Here is a 19061-nt window from a genome sequence, read left to right as displayed (position 1 = left end):
GAGGTTGTGGTTACCTATTTTAATAATTGTTGCGACTAGGTTTTCATGATTTTTTTCATAAAATGACTTGTACTTTGTAAGAGGAAAAACACTTAATAAATCATAACTATATTTAACAGTATAGTTGTGTATTGTTGACCTTATGCATATAATTACACTTCCCTTGGATGATTGACGTATGAATGGTGTTCGAATGTATAGGATTGAACTGCACGGGGAAACAGTGTGATTTTTAATATAGACTATTCAAATTGGTCCTAAGGAAACTTTGTGATGCACGTGTATTTTAAACAAGAATCACTTTGGTTCAATAAATATTGAAAATGCACCACTGTGTATTCCTTGTATATTTCTCTGATGAAAGAGCACGAGTGACTGAGTGAAAGTGTTCTAGATCGGTTCCCATGAACACTGGGAGAACTAAGGACTGTCTTGCTCCATCTAAGTTTTGGGTGTGTATGGAGGCACTGTAGGCTAGCTGGTCTCTAGGATCACATAGCCTGCAGGGGAGCACGGAATCAGTCTGGCACCATCCCTACCTGTATGACCCAAAAAACGTGCAGTTCCTACTGGGAAGGGGGGAACTACACAACAGAGGGTCTACCAGGACAGTTGAGCCACTCTCGATGTGGGTCTCAGTGTCCCTTAAGTACCTCGACACGCAGGTCATTCTACCTCAGTGTCCAGACTGGACGCAACAAGCCTTGGCTGCTGCAGGGGGTTCAGTACCTCGGGTATTGGTACTGTGCAGCTCAGGTCGCTCATGACGTCCCCACACTTGGGCGGCTAGATATGACCTGAAGGAGCACTTCCTGAGCAGATGCTGCTTCGGTAGTCCCTGTAGGCGGCAGGTCCGTGTACCAGGCGTCACTTCTTTGGTGCCAGCGGCTGGAGGGGACTGCCTCTCCTACTACAAGGGAGTTTCTTTGGCAACTGGCAAAGCTCTGGCAGTCCTCCGGATTCCTGGAGTCTGCACAGTGGCAGGACAAGTCTGTTGCAACATGAGGATCAGTGCAGCAGGCAGGCTTGGCATCAAGTCAGTCATGCTTCTCGGGTCAGCAGTCTTTCTCCACTTCTTTTGTGTCCATCGAAATATGAAGTCCTAGTATAAGGGGGCCCGCTAGATACTCAATTTAGGTGCGTTAGAGGTAATAGCCAATGGGCTACTTACCACTGTGGTCACTAACCGCCTAGATGACGACTTCCTTTGGGGAGTAGGCATCATCCTGTCCCAGAATTCCCAATTCCACCACACGCAAGAATTCCAAATTAGTGTTCGTTTCAAACTGGTCATCCTAGAGGCATGTTCAGCTTGGCACTGTACCAAGCCTCCTACAGAGTTAATGTTCCCACCTGTCCTGGTACCAGTTCAGCCCAGGGAAAAGCGTGGCATTTCCAGAGGAAGCCTTGGGTAGTATATCAAAGGCAGCAGAGGCCTTAGAGGCCTCCTGCCTTGATAAGCTGATTTACCAGTCTCCTGGGGGAGGAGGAGATAACTACTCTCCAGAGCAGGCATAGTTTCTCAACTTCTGAAAGCGAGGGCTCTCACCCCTGGGGGTCATAAACTAGTCAGTGCTGGTAGGCTGAAAAGGATCAATCAGGCAGTACAGTAGAGGGCTGCTTGGTTTCAAGAGGTACTTCTAAGGTACCCTATGGGTGCATGTATTAATAAATCCAACACTGGAATGAGTGTGAGTTTATTAATATGAAGTGTTTGATACCAAACACCATAGGTTTCAGTGAACCCATAATGTAGCTGGGAAACTTGTTTCGACCACTGCCCAGTACATACCTTAAAATAGCATCTCTGTTCACTTGTACTGTCAGTATTTGAACTGGCCAGCACAGGGTCATATCTGCTCATGCAGATATGTCCTCACATGCAATTTAATGCACCCTACTTAGTGCTGTAAGATCTGCTGTAGGGGTGATTAACACATTTTACATGCAATGTTGGGGGACTTGGCACACGTGTGTGCCATGTGTTAACACTTTTTGGAGCACCTGGTCACGCAGCCAGCAGTGGTAGTCTGTATTAATATGGTGCTGGGTCTCTTAGAGAAGCACAAGACATGCTGCAGATCTAGAGACACACTTTAGTACCTATGCCCTAGGTACCAAAGTACCACTCACTAGGGACTTCGAGACGCTAAAGGCCTGGTCGCTTGGAGATCAAGTGATAAGTTGTGTAGTTTTAAGTAAGTTACCTGGCACTGAGGACCTGGTCAGCAGGAACCCAGTGCACTTCAAAGTGGGGGCAAAGCTGCAACAAAATCCCAGTTACCAGCAATTGCAAAGACGAGACTTATCAGCTATGCATTCACCCAAAGCCTTGGAGGCCTGCCAGCACTTCGCCAACCAGACAGCATCTCCCTTGAAATAGAGGAGCCACTTCCCTGCAGCCGACAGCAGTGGCCTGGTACTCCAGTCTGCTGACCCCTGGTTCCAACAAGGAAGCCACACCCCATGCTCCAAGACGTCAGATCAGTCTCTCAACCAAGTTTAGAGACGCCAGGATCCCCAATGCACCTATACTCGGGATACTGGAGCCCATGCAACAGCCAAGGCTTGTTCAGTGTCCAGCCCAGACACCGACGTGGGACGTCCGCATCAGAGGCGCTGATCGACAAGTGAACCGGTTGTCCTGTTTTATCCCCATCTCCAGACTGACCTAAAAAGTGAGAGCCTCCAAAGCAAGCGACCCACTAGACAAAACATATCTGCACCAGAGTACGAGCTTACCAACAGTGCACCCTTGCTCTTGAGACCCTCAAGAACAGAGCCCCCATTTGGGTTCCGCCAGACTGGTCCCCCAATCCTCTTACAGCCTTTTCCCCATTGACTTCAGTGGTAATGTTGGAGGCTACCCTTGGGACCAGCACCTCTGCAACCATACACCACAGCAGGTGAAAAGAAACTGCTGGTGGGTCTAAGGACCTTTGCCTCTACTCACCTTAAGTCAAGAAGAACAACCCTGTAACTCGATTGAAAATACCTCTATGCAGTGTATGTTTCTCCCATAGAACAACATAATCACGCTCAAGGCTCATGCCTCAAATCCGACAGCTGCATTTACTGTGTTGATGAAAATCGCCATCTTGAAAAGCAATGACCAAATCTGGAAAATCTTTGTGTCTAAATTAATGTAATCTGTTATTTTTCTAAATTGGCCTCAGATTTCCTTAGAATGTGTGCCTCATTTATTCCCTCTGTGTGCGGATCAAGTGCCCAACATTCCCCTCTGATAAACCTAAGGTTGTTAGACAACACTACCACAAATCGAGAACCTTGAGATTGTTAAAGCAAGCCCCTGTAGGCTAGTAAGGGTTACCTGGACTCACAGTGCACCTCATGTTGGTACACTATATAGAGAGCCAGCTTCCTACAGTGTTGTTCATGAGAATCTGAACCAGCCTCCCAATGATGCATGGTAAGAAGGCTTCAGAGCCAGAACTCTAACTGGAAACTCTAGCAGACTGATGTGGAGACAGCCCTCCACTGGTGACCAGAGTACCTTGAGCTCCACCTCCCTCTGATGTCCTTCCTGGTTCATTCGGGAAAAGTCGATCACCACCATCATCTCCGTATAAGGGTTTTATGCTCTACCAATAGTGTTCAAGCAGCTAATACTGCACATCTTGAGCCTCCCCCTTAGAGACTCTGTATCGGTCAGATTTCCCTGATGCTGAACCCATTGGAACTTCAAATTCTAATGCAGAGCAGCATGTGCCACCACGCATAGCTGACAATGAGGATGCACAAGGCAAAGAGGCCAAGATGCACAAGGCTAAGAGGTCAAGTTGACTCAATACTTCAAAGCCACTCTCACCATGATCCAGGAAAGAGCATGAAACATCAGGATCATAGCTTAATGCCCTGCATTCATTGTGGCAACGGGAAAGCCCTGAACTTCAGTGTCCAGGATTGATACACTGAACAGAAGCCTCCTTGAAAGTCAGATGGGACGATGATTCTTTGATAGTGAACTCCAAGGACATCTAAATGTATGTAATAATCCGGAAGTGGTCCATGACTGATGAGCCAACAGCCAGTCGCCGAGGTACAGTAATTGTGGTATCACTGACCTCCAAAGATCAGCGACAACCACCATCACATTCGTGTAAACCTGAGTGGCGCTGGTGAGGCCAAAAGGGGGCACAAGAAACTGAATACACCTGGCCTACCTAAAACTGCATATAACATCTGTGTGGATCTGCAGGACATATATATGAAAATGTGCATCCAGCAGGACCAAGGACACCATCCAGTTGCCCAGTTCCAGAGCAGACAGGACCGAGGCCAGCATGAGCATTCTGAATTTGTCCTACTAAAGAAAGACATTTAGAGTCTGAAGGTCTAGGACAGGCCTCTGGCCTAGTCCTCCCTCAGGACAAGAAGAGAGCAAGAGTAACAATCTCCTGCTCTTTCCAAACCCGGTACCCCTCTTGATTGAACTCTTACAGAACAGCTGTCCCATCCTAGCAGAGTGTGCAGGTGGTTGTCAGAACTCCTTAGATGAGGGAAAAATAACAGGGAGTAAAGGCAGGGCATAGCTATTTTAAACAATCTGTAAGATGTGCCATCTTAAAAGAATTCCAATACAGTGTCTGCCTTCTCACCGTAATGGCGGCACCCATCAAAAAGGATATCCATGACGGAGGCCTGCATCGCCAAAGAAAGTGGTGGTTCACATCCAGGCATGTTTAAGGACAACACTGGTACAGACTCTACTCCTCAGGCAATCTGTAGTATACAGACCGTAGTGGACAGCATATGTGAGTCCTGCCCATTGTGAACTGTCTGGTCCAGTAACCAAAGATGTTCTGGGATTTCCAGCAGGACCTGTGGCCATGTCCCGAAGGACATATCTAACGGACCAGCAGACAAATTGAATTAATGGACCACAGTGCTAGGCCGGAGAAAGAAAACAAGCTTGCCAAAAGCATCAATCCTCCTGGATTACCCACCGGGAGGAGTAAGGAGAGAAAGTGTGGGTTCACCTTACTGGTCGAGACTCTGTGGGGTGAGGTGCTTGGTGACCGGATCACAGTGGACTATGCCTGGATGCCTGTCTGTTCACCAACAGGCATGAATAACGCTTTAAACATGTAGTCAAAGTATCAGTGAGGGCATCTTTTGGAGAAAGGGCTCTGAAAGGCAATGGTCCAGCCTCAAAAATCTGTTAGAACATTAATCTCAATGGAGAGTAGCCGCAATTCCAGTACCTCAGATGCCCTCCAAAACACCACTGCAAATTAAGATCTCTTGTTGGCGGCCGGGGGTTGCAATTTTCCAGTTGGCTTGTCACCTCGCCTGAGACACAGTGCCTCAGGCGAGGTGGCAAGCCCACTGGAAATGTTTTAATTGCAGTAGAAGGAATCCTCGGTATGTGGGAGCAAGCCATCCCTATCACCCTCATCTTAGGGGGCTCTCTGCTCCAGCATAGGATCAATCAGAATCAAAAAGATATCCATGCTTCTACTGGTAGGTGCAACATGGCAGAGGTACTAGGTAAGAGTCAGGGTACATGATGGCTGGTTGTACTTTTGTAACTTCAGAGCATGACATCGGTCGGGCTTGGGTTCGGACACTGGTGTCAGCAACAGAGCATCTAACGGCAGAGGTGGCATTTAAGGTGATGTCAGGGTAGCAGGAACTGGGATAGATCTCAGGGCTTGAGTAAAATTCTGTATCTGCACCGGTACAGGCCCAGTAAGGGGTCCCATGCAGACCAAAGGCGCAGGGGCGACACATAGGTGGTAAACTTACAAGAGGCACTTGCGGATTTATGGGGCTTGAAAATGCACCGAAGGGAGCCAGAAACACAGATAATTTGCAGCACGGACCAGAAGGCCCAATCTGCTGCATGGTCTATAAAAGTGCTGGAAATTTAGGGTGCATCAGGATCAGCTGAGGAAATCCGCTCACTGATCAGAAATCTCAATGGAGGTGAGACTTGCATCTTGAAGCCCTCATACCTGCTCTTTAAAGCAGAGCAGCAGGAAGGGGTCTAGTCATGCTTTGCATTATGCTTGCACTTCAACTTACTAAAGGATTTTGAGAGCAAAGGTGAGCGGTCAGGGTAAAAGGATGTGGCCTTACTGCTAGAGCGGTAGACCTCGAAGCTGGGGAACCGGGTTAGAGTCTCGGCAGGGACGCTCAACATCCTGTAATTCTGGGCATTGTGATCTCATTGTGCCAACCAATCTTTGTGTGTGTATCTGTACTGCAATTGATGCTCATGTAAAGTGCTGTGATCCCTTCGGTCTAGTTTGCGCTATATAAAACCTGGGGTCAGGAGAGGGGGGGGAGGGGGGGGGGGGGTGTTCAGATGGACCTACGTGAAGGCCATGATACTTGTGGTCACCAACGTACTACTTCGCTTCCCAGTCTCTAGGACTGCCTTCAGGTGCATGTGTGTATACTCACTGCATAACTTTGAGCCATGTCTCAAGCCTAGACACTTAAAATACCGTATGCAGGTCTGTAACAGACATTTGCTTCGTACAGTCGTGGCATGGCTTGAAACCGTCGTTTTGAGTGGGAGCATAGTCTCCCAACACTGTTAGAATTTGTCTGAAAATTGACCAACACAATCGAAGCAGAATTCTGGATCTGGCATCTAAAGCCAATTTCCAGAGCACCATCACAGGCCTTCGAGCACTTTATGGTTTTGTTAGCTTAGAATTATGGTGCTCCCACAGTCTGCCTTCGTTCACCCACATCCAGCTCTTCAGCGAGTGCTCAATTGGTCTTCACCAGTCTGGAGCTTCCTCCCATGGTGTTATTTGGCCCCAGCATTACTTCAGCCAGACATCATAAATCTTCATCTTGCCCTCATGGATCTTTAGTCGAACCCATGATATCCCAAACTAAACCTAAGCAAACTATGATAGTTCTCAGCCACCCTGTGAGCGCTCGAAGGTCTTGGGCATTTCAGCAGAAACCATTACAATACTCTTTCTACCATAAGTAACCTTTTGCTTGTTCGCAGGCTGCTCAAGGCACTTTTAGCTGGTCAGGGAAACTCTGGCCTAAGACTGAAGAGCCTTGGGCTAACCAACGGATTCAGCTACCCCTTGCAGACTAACCCCAATAGGCTGGCATTTGTACAAAGGCTCTATATAACTGTATGTTTGTCAGTTAGCCTTATTTGTTTTGATTATTACTAAACTTCAGTGTGACATTTTTTCTCACATAATACATCTTCAAAAATAAGGCACTAAAAAAGACAATCAAAGCAAATATTCACCTTCTTTCACATCCAAAAACAGTAGAACCAAGCACCTTTGTTTACCTGATGGTTTCCAGTAATGTATCGATTGAGACATCTGTAGGCTGTTTTAAACTTCTGTATGGGACCCTGGGACATTAAACATTTACAGGTCATAATTTTATAGCAGCCCCTTGATTTTTGTAATCTACACAGGTTGTTGTATTTTTAAAGGTGAGCCCACACTCACCCAGATACTGGTTTGCTTGGGCCACAGACGCAAGACCACTGCAGTAGGAACACACTTAATAGCAAACGTTTGATGGATAATGCAGGCTGACTGGTCATGTGCTTGTACAGCCCCCTACTAATTACTTCATTTACAAATTTAGAACTATTCAGTGCTGGAGGAATGTTATATTATTGTTATGTTCATTTTTATTTACAGAGTGCAAAATAAGCAACTGCTTCTTGGAGCTATAACAAACAAATACTAAGAGGTGGAGACAGAGCAGACACAAACTTACAAATATACTACCAAAAACAATTAATTGTAAACTTGAAACCCACCTCTGACAACATCAAATACTATCCATGTTCAGCTCTAAGGTACCCCTCCTGGGTGGTAGTCTGTACTTTATAAGCACCATAAGCCGTTAGAGTGAAGTCATTTTTCATTTCCAACTGAATTTCAATAGGGGAGCAATAAAATGCATCAAATATACCCAGTCATTGGTGTCAACGAATTATACCGACAATTGTCTGGAGAAGGCTTCAAAGTCTATATAAGTACTATTAGGATGAGGATATTAACTTCTTCTAGCTAAAGCAAGTAAAGTAAATGGAATTAGGGAAGCAAAGGTGTGCTTTTGTTTAGAACTTTAAAGTCTATTTCTTCAGGAAGAGGACTTGTAAGTTTTGAAAGGCAAAGGTGTTCAGAACATCCTGTTAAAACTAGAGAAACCAACCTACACCTTGGTTGGCAAATCACAAAGGTGTTCCAGTTGACAGGTGGTGATCAGTGGCTGTGCAGCATCTAGTCAGTTTGTCAAAATGGTCTTCTGAAAATAGCAGCTTTCACAATGCCAGCAATCACAAATACATGAACAAAAAGTAAATGTACCCTCGAAAGAAATAAAAACATCGACATACCCACAGTTTTAACTAGATAAATTCAGAGAAGCTGTTTTAAGTCCCACACACAGCCAATGGTAGTCAAAAAGAATCTCAAACTGGAGCCACATTCTAGACGTTTGAGTTTTACATTGACATGTGTCCAGTTCACGAAAATCGAACAAGAGGTATGTCAATTTCCTTTAAAAAATATATATATAACTCCAGGTTTACTAATAAGATCGCAAACTGATTCAAAGCATGCATTCCGAATCAAATCCACACTGCAAAGTTGCATTACAACTTTGCACTTTTCACTGAGATGACAGGCAGTATTTTAAGTGTTTCCTGGACCAGGCATGGCTCGAGAAAATAGATATGCGGCCAAGAGTCAAAATTATTTTGCTTCTTCATGATGGTCCAACACAAATTGTTCTTGATCTGCCAGAGTTGACTTCAAAAAGTAATCCGCGGAAAGCAAAGTAAATGGAGACTATTTTATTTTGTCAAGTGGTTATGGTAAAAAAAAGTTCAGCACAGCTGTTACTTTAAAAAAGGGGGAAGTATAAACTATAATGTTGCTAGTAAACGGATGAACCTGATGTCCTTTAATGACATAATAGTTTATCATTGTACAGTACATCTTATGAAGACCCGTAAAATAAGGAACTACTTTTTAAATTTAGTGATCCAAATTAAAAGTCCTTTCAAAGCTTTAATTTCTTTCGCCTTCCTCGACCGTCGGGAGTACTGTCAGATTTACGCTTCTGTGCCTGAAAATAGAAAAAAATGCATTACTAAAATGTCTTAACTCACTATTCAATGCAGTCCTGACAACTGTATGCCATTTGCCCAAGTCCATAAATTAAAAAAAACTGCTTTCTTGTACTGCTATTTCAACAAAGTAATACTATGGCCTAAATATAAAATAAAGCAATATGAAGTGTCAAGCTTGCAATTTTGTGAATTTGGTACTGTAGATAGTAAAACACAAGGTTATCTACCCAGAAGCAGACTATGAGCAAGAGAAATGGCTTAAAACTTTCAAAAATGTCTTCTGAAGAAATGGACAGCATCTTCTGGTTACAAAAAGAGCAAGCGAGCAAAATGGACATGTAACTGGTGACAACAGTGTCTCATATTTGGAGGCAATAGTTCTGAACTGCTGAACAAACGTATGACATTACATGCCTAGGCCTGAAGAGGAGAGAAGACAGAAACAAGTAATGCAGATTTCCATGATGCAGTGATCAAAACCATTTAGAGAAAAAGTCACAAGCTGGGATTAGAAAAATTAAATTGAGAGTACAGTTTAAAAAGCCTGAACTGTCCATGAAGTGTGAATTTCTCAATGTGCATGCACAAGCAATTTAATTCAGCTCAGGACATATTAAAATATAGTTGAACCTAATAATTAAGATTGCTAATAGCTAAAATCACTACTTATGATTGCAGTATATGTGATGGAATTGTGTACACTACAATACAAATACTATTCTACGGCAGTGATTGATTTTTTTTGGCACCAAACCCAAGGTGACCACATGCTGTTGTCCTAAGGTTTGAATATGCTACTTACCAGTATGCATCTGTTCTTGGCATGTAGGGCTGCTGACATTCATATCTATAGCATAGATCGCCGTCTAGTGTTGGGTCCGGATGATTGCACATTGTTGTCCTGGAAGAGTCTTCAAAGTATCACGAGATAGGTGGCTCCTCCCCTGGACTACAGTGCGCATGGGCATCGACTCCATCCCCAGATTGTTTTTAGCCATTGTGGCGAAGATGGAGTGTAACAGTGTGAGCGATGACCATGCTAATAATAAGTGCAAATTCTGCAGCCGCTACAGGCGCCGGGGAAGAGGGCGGGCGATATGAATGTCAGCAGCCCTACATGCCAAGAACAGATGCATACTGGTAAGTAGCATATTCAGTTCGAGGCATGTGGGCTGCTGAATTCATATCTATAGCATAGAATAAATAGCAGTCCCTCCATTAACGGCGGCCGCCTGTGCCAGCTGCAGACGTTTGAAAAAGTGTCTTAAGAACAGCCTGCCCTACAGCTGCTTGGAGTGCACATCTACACAGTAGTGTTTAGTAAATGTGTGTGGTGTAGACCATGTGGCTGCTCTACAAATATCTTCCAAAGGGATATTACCAAGAAAAGCCATGGAGGCCCCCAACTTGCGGGTGGAGTGGGCTCTGGGGGGGGACAGTTAAAGTGTGCTTAGCCTTGTGATAGCAAATCTGAATACACTTAACGATCCACCTGGCTATACCAGCTTTGGAAATGGGATTGCCTTTGTGCTGGGCTGAAAAGGCAACAAAGAGTTGTTGTGTCTTCCTAAATTCTTTGGTCCTATCGCACAAGTTACTACTTGTGTAACGATATATCTGTAAGAGACATTATTTAGTATTAGATTCCTTACCTTAGAATATCCCCAGGCGTCAGACTGTATCCGGAAATTTTTGCGTAGCAGTACCCTTGCGCGTCGGTAGGCGTCGTCTGCGGCTCCGCGTCCGTCGTCGGCGCCGTAATGACGTCGGAGTACTTAGACGCCGCCTCCGCGTGCTGACGTCAGTTCTTAGACACAGCTTTTCCGCGCCAGAAAACGCAGAGCCATGTTAAAAACCAAAACTGGTGCCATTGAAACTAGGGCCCTGAAAGGGGACAGCCCTAACTCTAGATATTGGTTCGCAGAACGGGGAGGATGGGTGGGTCGGTAAGGAATCTAATACTAACTAATGTCTCTTACAGATATATCGTTACACAAGTAGTAACTTGTGCATCTGAAAGAGACACGTTAGTATTAGATTCCTTACCTTAGAATAGATACCCCAGCAATACCAACCCCGGTGGTGGGTCTGCGAACCAATAGTCACACCAGAAAGTCCTGGAGGACGGAACGGCCAAAGAAGCCATCCCTCCGGACTTGGCTGTCCAGGCAGTAGTGTCTCGCGAACGTGTGCAGCGATGCCCACGTAGCTGCCTGACAGATGTCTTGTAAGGGCACACCCCTGCCCAGGGCAGTGGTAGTCGCCGTGGCTCGGGTGGAATGAGCCCGCAATCCAGCCGGGGGCTCCTTCCTAGCCAAAGAGTAGCATGCCTGGATACACAAGATGATCCACCGGGAGATGGTCCTCTTGTGCACCGCTTTCCCCTTCTTAGCGCCCACATAACCAACAAAGAGTTGGTCATCCACCCGGAACTGGCGTGTGCGACTCAAATAAAATTAGCACACGTTTTGGGTCCAGACGGTGGAGCCGCTCTTCCTCTTTAGAGGGATGCGGTGGCGGGAAGAAGGTTGGCAAGGTGATAGACTGCCCGATGTGGAAGGCCGTGACAACCTTGGGCAGGAAAGAAGGTTTGGTACGTAGCACCACTTTGTCCGGCTGGACAGAAAGGAAAGGTGGAGTACAAGAAAGAGCCTGGAGCTCACTCACTCTCCTGGCAGAGGTGATGGCAACCAGGAAAGCAGTCTTCAAAGTCAGAAGGCGAAGAGGACAGTTGTGAAGTGGCTCAAAGGGAGCGCACATCAGAAACGTAAGAACCAGGTTCAAGTCCCACTGAGGCATCACAAACGGAACAGGAGGAAACGTGTGTGTGATGCCCTTAAGAAACCTGTTAACAATAGGGGACTTGAACAAAGAAGGCTGATCAGGTAGCCTGAGAAAGGCTGAAAGGGCAGAAAGGTAGCCCTTGATAGTGCCCAGAGCAGAGCCCTGCTGGGCAAGAGAAAGAAGGAAGAGAAGGACTTCCGAAAGAGGGGCATTGAGGGGATCCATAGCCTTTGCTGTGCACCATGCCACAAATCTGTTCCACCTGCAGGCGTATACCGACTTCGTGGAGGGACGCCTGGCTGCCAGAATGATGTTACAAACTTCAGGAGGCAAGTCAAATGGCCTCAACTGTCGCCGCTCAATCTCCAAGCATGGAGGTGGAGACTGGACAGGTTCGGGTGGAGGACCGTCCCCTGCTGCTGCGACAGAAGGTCCTCCTGAAGAGGCAGACGAACCGGGGGATCGATTGACAGACTGAGTAGCTCTGGATACCAGTACCTTCGTGCCCAGTCCAGAGCCACAAGGATGACTTGGGCCCGGTCGCGCTTGATCTTCTTCAGCACTCTGGGCAGAAGTGGTATAGGCGGAAAGGCGCACAACAGACCGCACCTCCACTCGCGACGAAAAGCGTCTCCGAGCGAGTGCCGCCTTGGAAATTCCAACGCGCAGAACTGATGACATTGCGCGTTCTCTTCGGTGGCGAATAGATCTAACCAAGGCTCTCCCCATCGCTGAAAGAGGCCTTGCGCCACGTCCGAGTTCAGACGCCATTCGTGATTCATCATGCACCGACGGCTGAGCTCGTCCGCCCTGGCGTTCAGAGAACCTGCCAGGTGTTGAGCCACCAGGGTCACGCCCTGGCGTTCCAGCCATTGCCAAAGGCGAAGAGCCTCTTGACAAAGGATCCACGACCCCACCCCGCCTTGTTTGTTGCAGTACCACATGGCGGTGGTGTTGTCCGTGAACACCTGCACTACACTCCCCCGGACAGAGGGGAGGAATGCTTTCAGTGCTAGACGAATCGCCCCGAGCTCCAACAGGTTGATGTGGAGCCGGGTCTCCGCCTCTCCCATGTGGCCCCCCCCAGCCCTGAAGGGACGCGTCCATCTCAACTACGTGCTCCGGTTGGGGAAGGAAGAGGGATCTGCCGCGGACCCAATCGTGGTCCGTAAGCCAACACTGCAGCTGTCTCGCAGTTCCCTCCGAGATCAGGACGTGGTCGGATAGGTTGCCCTGATGCTAGGCCCACTGAAACTTCAGGTCCCACTGCAGAGCCCGCATCCGCCACCTGGCGTGATGCACCAGTAGGATGCAGGAGGCCATCAGCCCCAGAAGCCGTAGCGTCAACCTGACCGAAACCCGGGATAACGGCTGAAAGATGGGAATCAGAGCCTGAATATCCCGGACCCGCTGTTCGGGCGGTTAAACCCGAAACCGCGCCGAGTCCAGAACCGCTCCGATGAAGAGGAGCTTCTGAGAGGGGCACAGGTGTGACTTCGGCACATTGATGAAAAACCCCAGCTGGTGCAGGAGGTCTGCCGTCGTCCGGAGGTGGCCGACTACTGTCTGGGGCGAGCCCGCCTTCAACAACCAGTCGTCGAGGTAGGGGAAGACTGAAACCCCTAACCTGCGCAGATGAGCTGCGACCACCGCCATCACCTTTGTGAACACCCGTGGGGCGCTGGTAAGGCCGAAGGGGAGCACGGTAAACTGAAAGTGCTCGTGGCCCACCAAGAACCGCAGGTAGCGCCGGTGGGCCGGCAGGACGGGAATATGAAAGTAAGCGTCCTGCAAGTCCAACGCTACCATCCAGTCTCCTGGGTCCAGGGCAGCCAGAACCTGAGCCAGTGTCAGCATCTTGAACTTCTCCTTCCGGAGGAAGCCGTTGACGTTCCTTAGGTCCAAGATAGGGCGTAGGCCCCCTTTGCCCTTCTTGGGTACCAGAAAGTAGTGGGAGTAGCAACCACACCCTACTTCTGGCCCAGGAACGCGCTTGATGGCCCCCTTGGCCAAGAGGGCCGTAACTTCCTCCTGCAGAAGTCGCAAATGATCCCCCGATACACGGTGGTTCTGCGGTGGCATGGCTGGAGGAGTCGTCTCGAAGGGGAGGGAGTAGCCCCTTCAGACGATTTGCAGCACCCACCTGTCCGATGTGACAGTGCGCCAGTGGAGGTGGTGATGGCGAACCCTGCCCCCCACTGGCGTCACATGGGCCTGAAAGCACGGACTAGGAGGGTTTTGAGGCGGATGCTGCGGGGGAAGGTGTGGACTGACCTCGACGCTGCCCCCGACCGCCCGGACGGCGGTTCCCAAGGCCACCACCGCGTGTGGGCGCACCCCTTCCGTGGCCACGAAAGGAGTGAAAGGCAGCCGATTGCTGGCGCTGGCCCGAGAGGCCCAAGGACTTGGCCGTAGCCCTGGAGTCCTTAAAGCGCTCAAGCGCATGGTCTGCCTTGTCGCCAAAGAGGCGACGGCCATCGAACGGCATGTCCATGAGCGTGCTCTGGACATCTGCCGAGAAGTTGGCGGACCTCAGCCTGGCGTGGCGTCTGACCGCCACCATCGTTGCCATCGCTCTACCCAGCGAGTCAGTGGTATCCAGCCCACACCGGATGGAATACTTGGCTGCATCCCGGCCCTCCACAAGGGCTTGGCAGAGTTTGGCCCGTACCTCCAACGGACACTCTGGCAGCACTTCCGCGACCTTATCCCACACAGAGTGGGTGTAACGTCCCAAGAGGCAGGCGGTGTTGGAAGACCGCAAGCCTAAACTAAGGGATGAGAAGATCTTCTTCCCATACTGGTCCTACCTCTTGGATTCCCGATCTGGCGGGGCCGACAGGAATGCGGTTTGGGAATTGGAGGCCTGGATGACCAGGCTCTCGGGGGTAGGGTGGGAGGACAGGAAACATGGGTCGCCCGGGGCTGGGCGGTGGCGTCTGGCCACGTTCCTATCTACGGGCGAACCCGTAGGGGGCTTGGACCAAGTGCCCAGAAGAACGTCGGTCAAGGCCTCATTAAAGGGCAGCAGAGGCTCGGCCGAGCTTGACTGCAGTTTAAGGACCTCAGTGAGGAGGTTAGTCCTCACGGCCGCGACGGGGAGCTCAAGGCCCAAGGCCTTGGCAGCCCTCATCAGCACCACACTATGTTGCCCCCTCCTCCGAAGCCACGGTAGGAGGGGAGACAAATCCAGTGTCTGGAGAGGTGTCCAGGCCACTGGCCTCCCCTAGGTCTCCTGTCCAGTCCTCATAAGACTGACACTCCCTGGTCAGAGGGTCCTCAGACCCCTCCCAGTCCTCTTCCTCACCCATCTCCTGAAATTCAGGGTCCTCAACCAATGGGGCCTGTTCATAAAAGTGAAATTCACCTAACAGCGTCTGGAGCGGTGCCCAGCGGGGCCGTCCCGACGGCCGAACAGGAACGGAGGTAGGACCGGGGTCGGCGCCGCCCGAGGACGGCGCCGGAGGCGACTCCTTAGGGTCCGACGCCGGGGAGGCAGTCAGATCCACCGGCGGCGAACCAGATCCCGAAGGAGGACCAGCAGCGTCCTGCGGCGCCGGAACAACTGGACCCCTCGGCGCCGGGCTAACGGGGACCTGCGTCGCCGGGCCCGAAGGAGTCGGCGGCCGAAGCACCCGACGGCGTCTGGGCCGGAGCCGCCGACCCGCTAGGGCTCCCAGACGGGTCCGCTGGGCCCGGAGGCGTCGCGGAGCCCGTCGGAGGAGAGAGGTTCCTCATGGCCATGAGGAAGCGCTCAATCTCCCCCGGCGACGCGTTCAGCCCAGGGACCGGAGGGTGTGGAGCTGGACGCGGCGCCCGCGACTCAGATGGAGCCGCGTGGGTAGTGTCACCCAAACCCCCGGCCGCATCGCGCGAGCGTCGAGGGGAGTCCGAGGAGCGATGATGCCGCTTGGACATCTTGTGCCTCTTACCTGACGACGACTTCGACCCGGAGGAGTGCGGCCTACCCTCCGAGCTGTGGTGGCTCCGAGCCCGCGACCTGTCCCTCGACCTCCCATGGGATCGGGACCTCTCACGGCGCGGGACCGACTGCCGGAGTTCGAGGCGCCTACGGGACCGCTCCCGCCTGGCTTTCGAAGAGAGGGCCCGGCAGTCGGAGCAGGCCTTGTCGTCGTGGTCGACGCCCAAACACGACAAACACACGCAGTGAGGATCCGTGACCGACATCAGCCGGTCGCCATCGTCACAATGCTTGAAGCCGGGCATCCCTATTGGCACCGTTCCGGAGTCGAGAGACTTCGAAAAGCAATCAAAAAGGATCAAAAAGTTAGTCAAAAATTGACTAGGGTTACTGCTTTTTCCAGATCTGCGCTAGCTGTCGCGGAAAAAAGAAGAACTGACGTCAGCACGCAGAGGCGGCGTCTAAGTACTCCGACGACATTACGGCGCCCACGACGCAGACGACGGACGCGGAGCCGCAGACGACGCCTACCGACGCGCAAGGGTACTGCTACGCAAAAATTTCCGGATCCAGTCTGACACCTGGGGATATTCTAAGGTAAGGAATCTAATACTAACGTGTCTCTTTCAGATGATGTAGTACATCAAAGCTCGTTTGACATCAAGAGTGTGGAGCATTCTTTCGGCTACTGTCTCTGGGTTTGGAAAGAACGCGGGCAGCTCAATGGTCTGATTGACATGGAACTGCGAAACCACTTTAGGAAGAAATTTAGGGTTAGTGCGCAGCACCACCCTGTTGGAGTGAATTTGAATGAATGGCTCTTGTACAGTGAGCGCCTGTAGCTCACTAACACGTCGTAGAGACGTAATGGCAATGAGAAAAGCCACTTTCCACGTTAATAACTGAATCTCACATGAATGTAGAGGCTCAAAAGGTGGGCCCATCAACCTGGTGAGGACCACATTGAGGTTCCATACAGGAGCTGGCGGGGTCCTGGGAGGGATGACCCGCTTCAGTCCTAGGAAGGCTTTAATGGCAGGCACTCTGGAAACGGAGAGATGCTGCCTGTTTTGGAGATAAGCCGCTATGGCGGATAAGTGTATCCTAATGGAAGCATATGCTAGATTGCATTTGTAAAGATGTAACAAATAACAGATGATGTTGGGAGTGGATGCATCTAGCGGGTTGATGTTGTGTTCAGTACAGTAAATGACAAACCACTTCCATTTTGCTGCATAGCAAGCTCTGGTGGAGGGCTTTCTTGCTTCCCGTATGATATCCATGCATTCAGGAGGCAAGTTAAGGTAGCGAAACTCTAAGACTTCATGAGCCAGATCGCCAGGTTGAGCTGCTGCGGATCTGGATGCTGAATGTCACCACGGTTCTGCGTCAAAAGCCTGGGTGTGAGGTGCAGCCTTTGATGCGGTACCACGGAGAGTTCAAGAAGCGTGGTGTACCATGGTTGGCGTGCCCACGTTGGAGCAACCAGGATGAGTGTCAGAGTGTTGCTTTAGCTTTCGTGCCACCAGCGGTATGAGAGGTGCTGGGGGAAAAGCGTACGCAAATCTGCCTGACCAGTTCATCCATATCGCATTGCCCTGCGACTGTGGGTGAGGGAACCTGGCGGCAAAGCTTTGGCATTTTGCGTTTTCCCTTGTGGCAAACAGGTCTATCTCTGGATGACCCCACTGCTGGAAGTACGGGCGGAGTACTGATGGATGTATCTCCCACTCGTGCATTTGGTGGCTGTACCTGCTGAGCAGATCCGCCATCTGATTGTCCTTGCCCGGGAGGTGTTCCGCCATGAGGAAGATGTTCCTCTGAACGGCCCACTTCCACATGCTCTGAGCCAGATGAGACAACTGTGGAGAGTGTGTCCCTCCCTGCTTTTGAATGTAGTACATGGCAGTCATGTTGTCCGTCCGGATCAACACGACTTTGTTGCACAGATGTACTTTGAATGACTTCAATGCCATGAAGATTGCCATCAGTTCTAGGTAGTTGATGTGCATCTTCTTTTGCTGCGTTGTCCATAGTCCCTGCACCGTGTAGTGGAGTACATGAGCTCCCCATCCTTGGAGAGACGTGTCCGTTTTCAGGATAATCTGTGGCACAGGCTCCTGGAACGGTCGGCCCTTGCAAAGGTTGTGTGGATTCCACCAATGCAGAGAGTTGTATGCCCGACCGGTCACCAACATTAGGTCGTTCAACTGTCCTTGAGCCTGAGTCCACTGATGAGCCAAGCATTCTTGGAGCGGACGCATATGTAGTCTCGCGTGCGGGACTATGAAGATGCAGGAGGCCATCATGCCTATCAACTGCATGAACACTCTTGCTGGAAGCGAGTGTTGCGGTCTGAACTTTTGGATCAGTGACTGAATGCTGTCGATCCTCACAGGATTTGGCTGAGCTGTGGCTGCCAGAGTATCTATTGTCGTGCCCAGATACTGCCGCACATGGGCCGGCTGAAGGTGCGACTTCGGGTAATTTAGTGAGAATCCCAGATCGTGAAGAAGGTGAATGGTGTGGGACATGTTGGCGGCGCACTGCTGGGCTGACTTTGCTTGGACAAGCCAGTCGTCCAGATAAGGGTAAACGTGAACGTTCTGCCTCCTGAGGTGCGCCGCCACTGTCACTAGGCATTTTGTGAACACCCTGGGTGCTGTGGTCAACCCGAAAGGAAGGACCTTGAACTGATAATGCCGACCCTGAATGGTGAACCTGAGGTATTTTCTGTGTGATGGATGCAGTGGGACGTGGAAATATGCATCCTTGAGATCCAAGGTTGCGAGGAAGTCTCCCTGATTGAGCAACGGGAGAACCTGCTGCAGTGTGAGCATATGAAAGTGTTCTGATAGAATGTACTGATTTAGGGGTCTGAGGGACCAGTCTTTCTTTGGGATTAAGAAGTTCAGGGAGTACACTCCCGTGCCTTCTTCCTCCACCGGCACGAGCTCGATTGCCCCTTTTTGCAGCATGATGAGTACCTCCTGCTGCAATAAGTGCAAATGCTCTGTGGACATAGGACGGTGTTTCGGTGGCATGTTGGGTGGAGTGGATGTTAACTCCAGACAATAACCGAACTGGATACATTTCCTGACCCACCTGTCTGTGGTGATGGATTTCCAGACCGGCAGGAACTGCTGGAGTCTCCCCCCGACAGGTGTAGTATGGTCGGGGGCAGTGACAGGGCGTCACTGTTTGTTGGTGGCGGAGGAGCAGGAGTTGTTGTTTCCACAACCTCTGCCCTTG

General features: G+C 50.0%; 1 protein-coding gene across 1 annotated transcript in view; it reads right to left on the bottom strand.

Moving 5' to 3' along the window:
- Positions 1–8809: 8809 nt before the first annotated feature.
- SMARCA5 (SNF2 related chromatin remodeling ATPase 5) overlaps positions 8810–19061 on the bottom strand; it is a 472009-nt gene continuing 461757 nt past the window's right edge. Inside the window, 1 exon segment of the mRNA XM_078676875.1 lies at positions 8810–9099. Within this exon segment, the coding sequence (XP_078533001.1) occupies positions 9034–9099 (66 nt within the window). The 3' untranslated portion in view covers positions 8810–9033.

Source organism: Lissotriton helveticus, chromosome 2_1, assembly GCF_964261635.1.
Source record: "Lissotriton helveticus chromosome 2_1, aLisHel1.1, whole genome shotgun sequence".
In the NCBI taxonomy this organism is placed as follows: Eukaryota; Metazoa; Chordata; class Amphibia; order Caudata; family Salamandridae; genus Lissotriton; species Lissotriton helveticus.
Note: the sequence above shows the minus strand (reverse complement) of the source record. Positions and strands in the feature narration are given on the sequence as shown.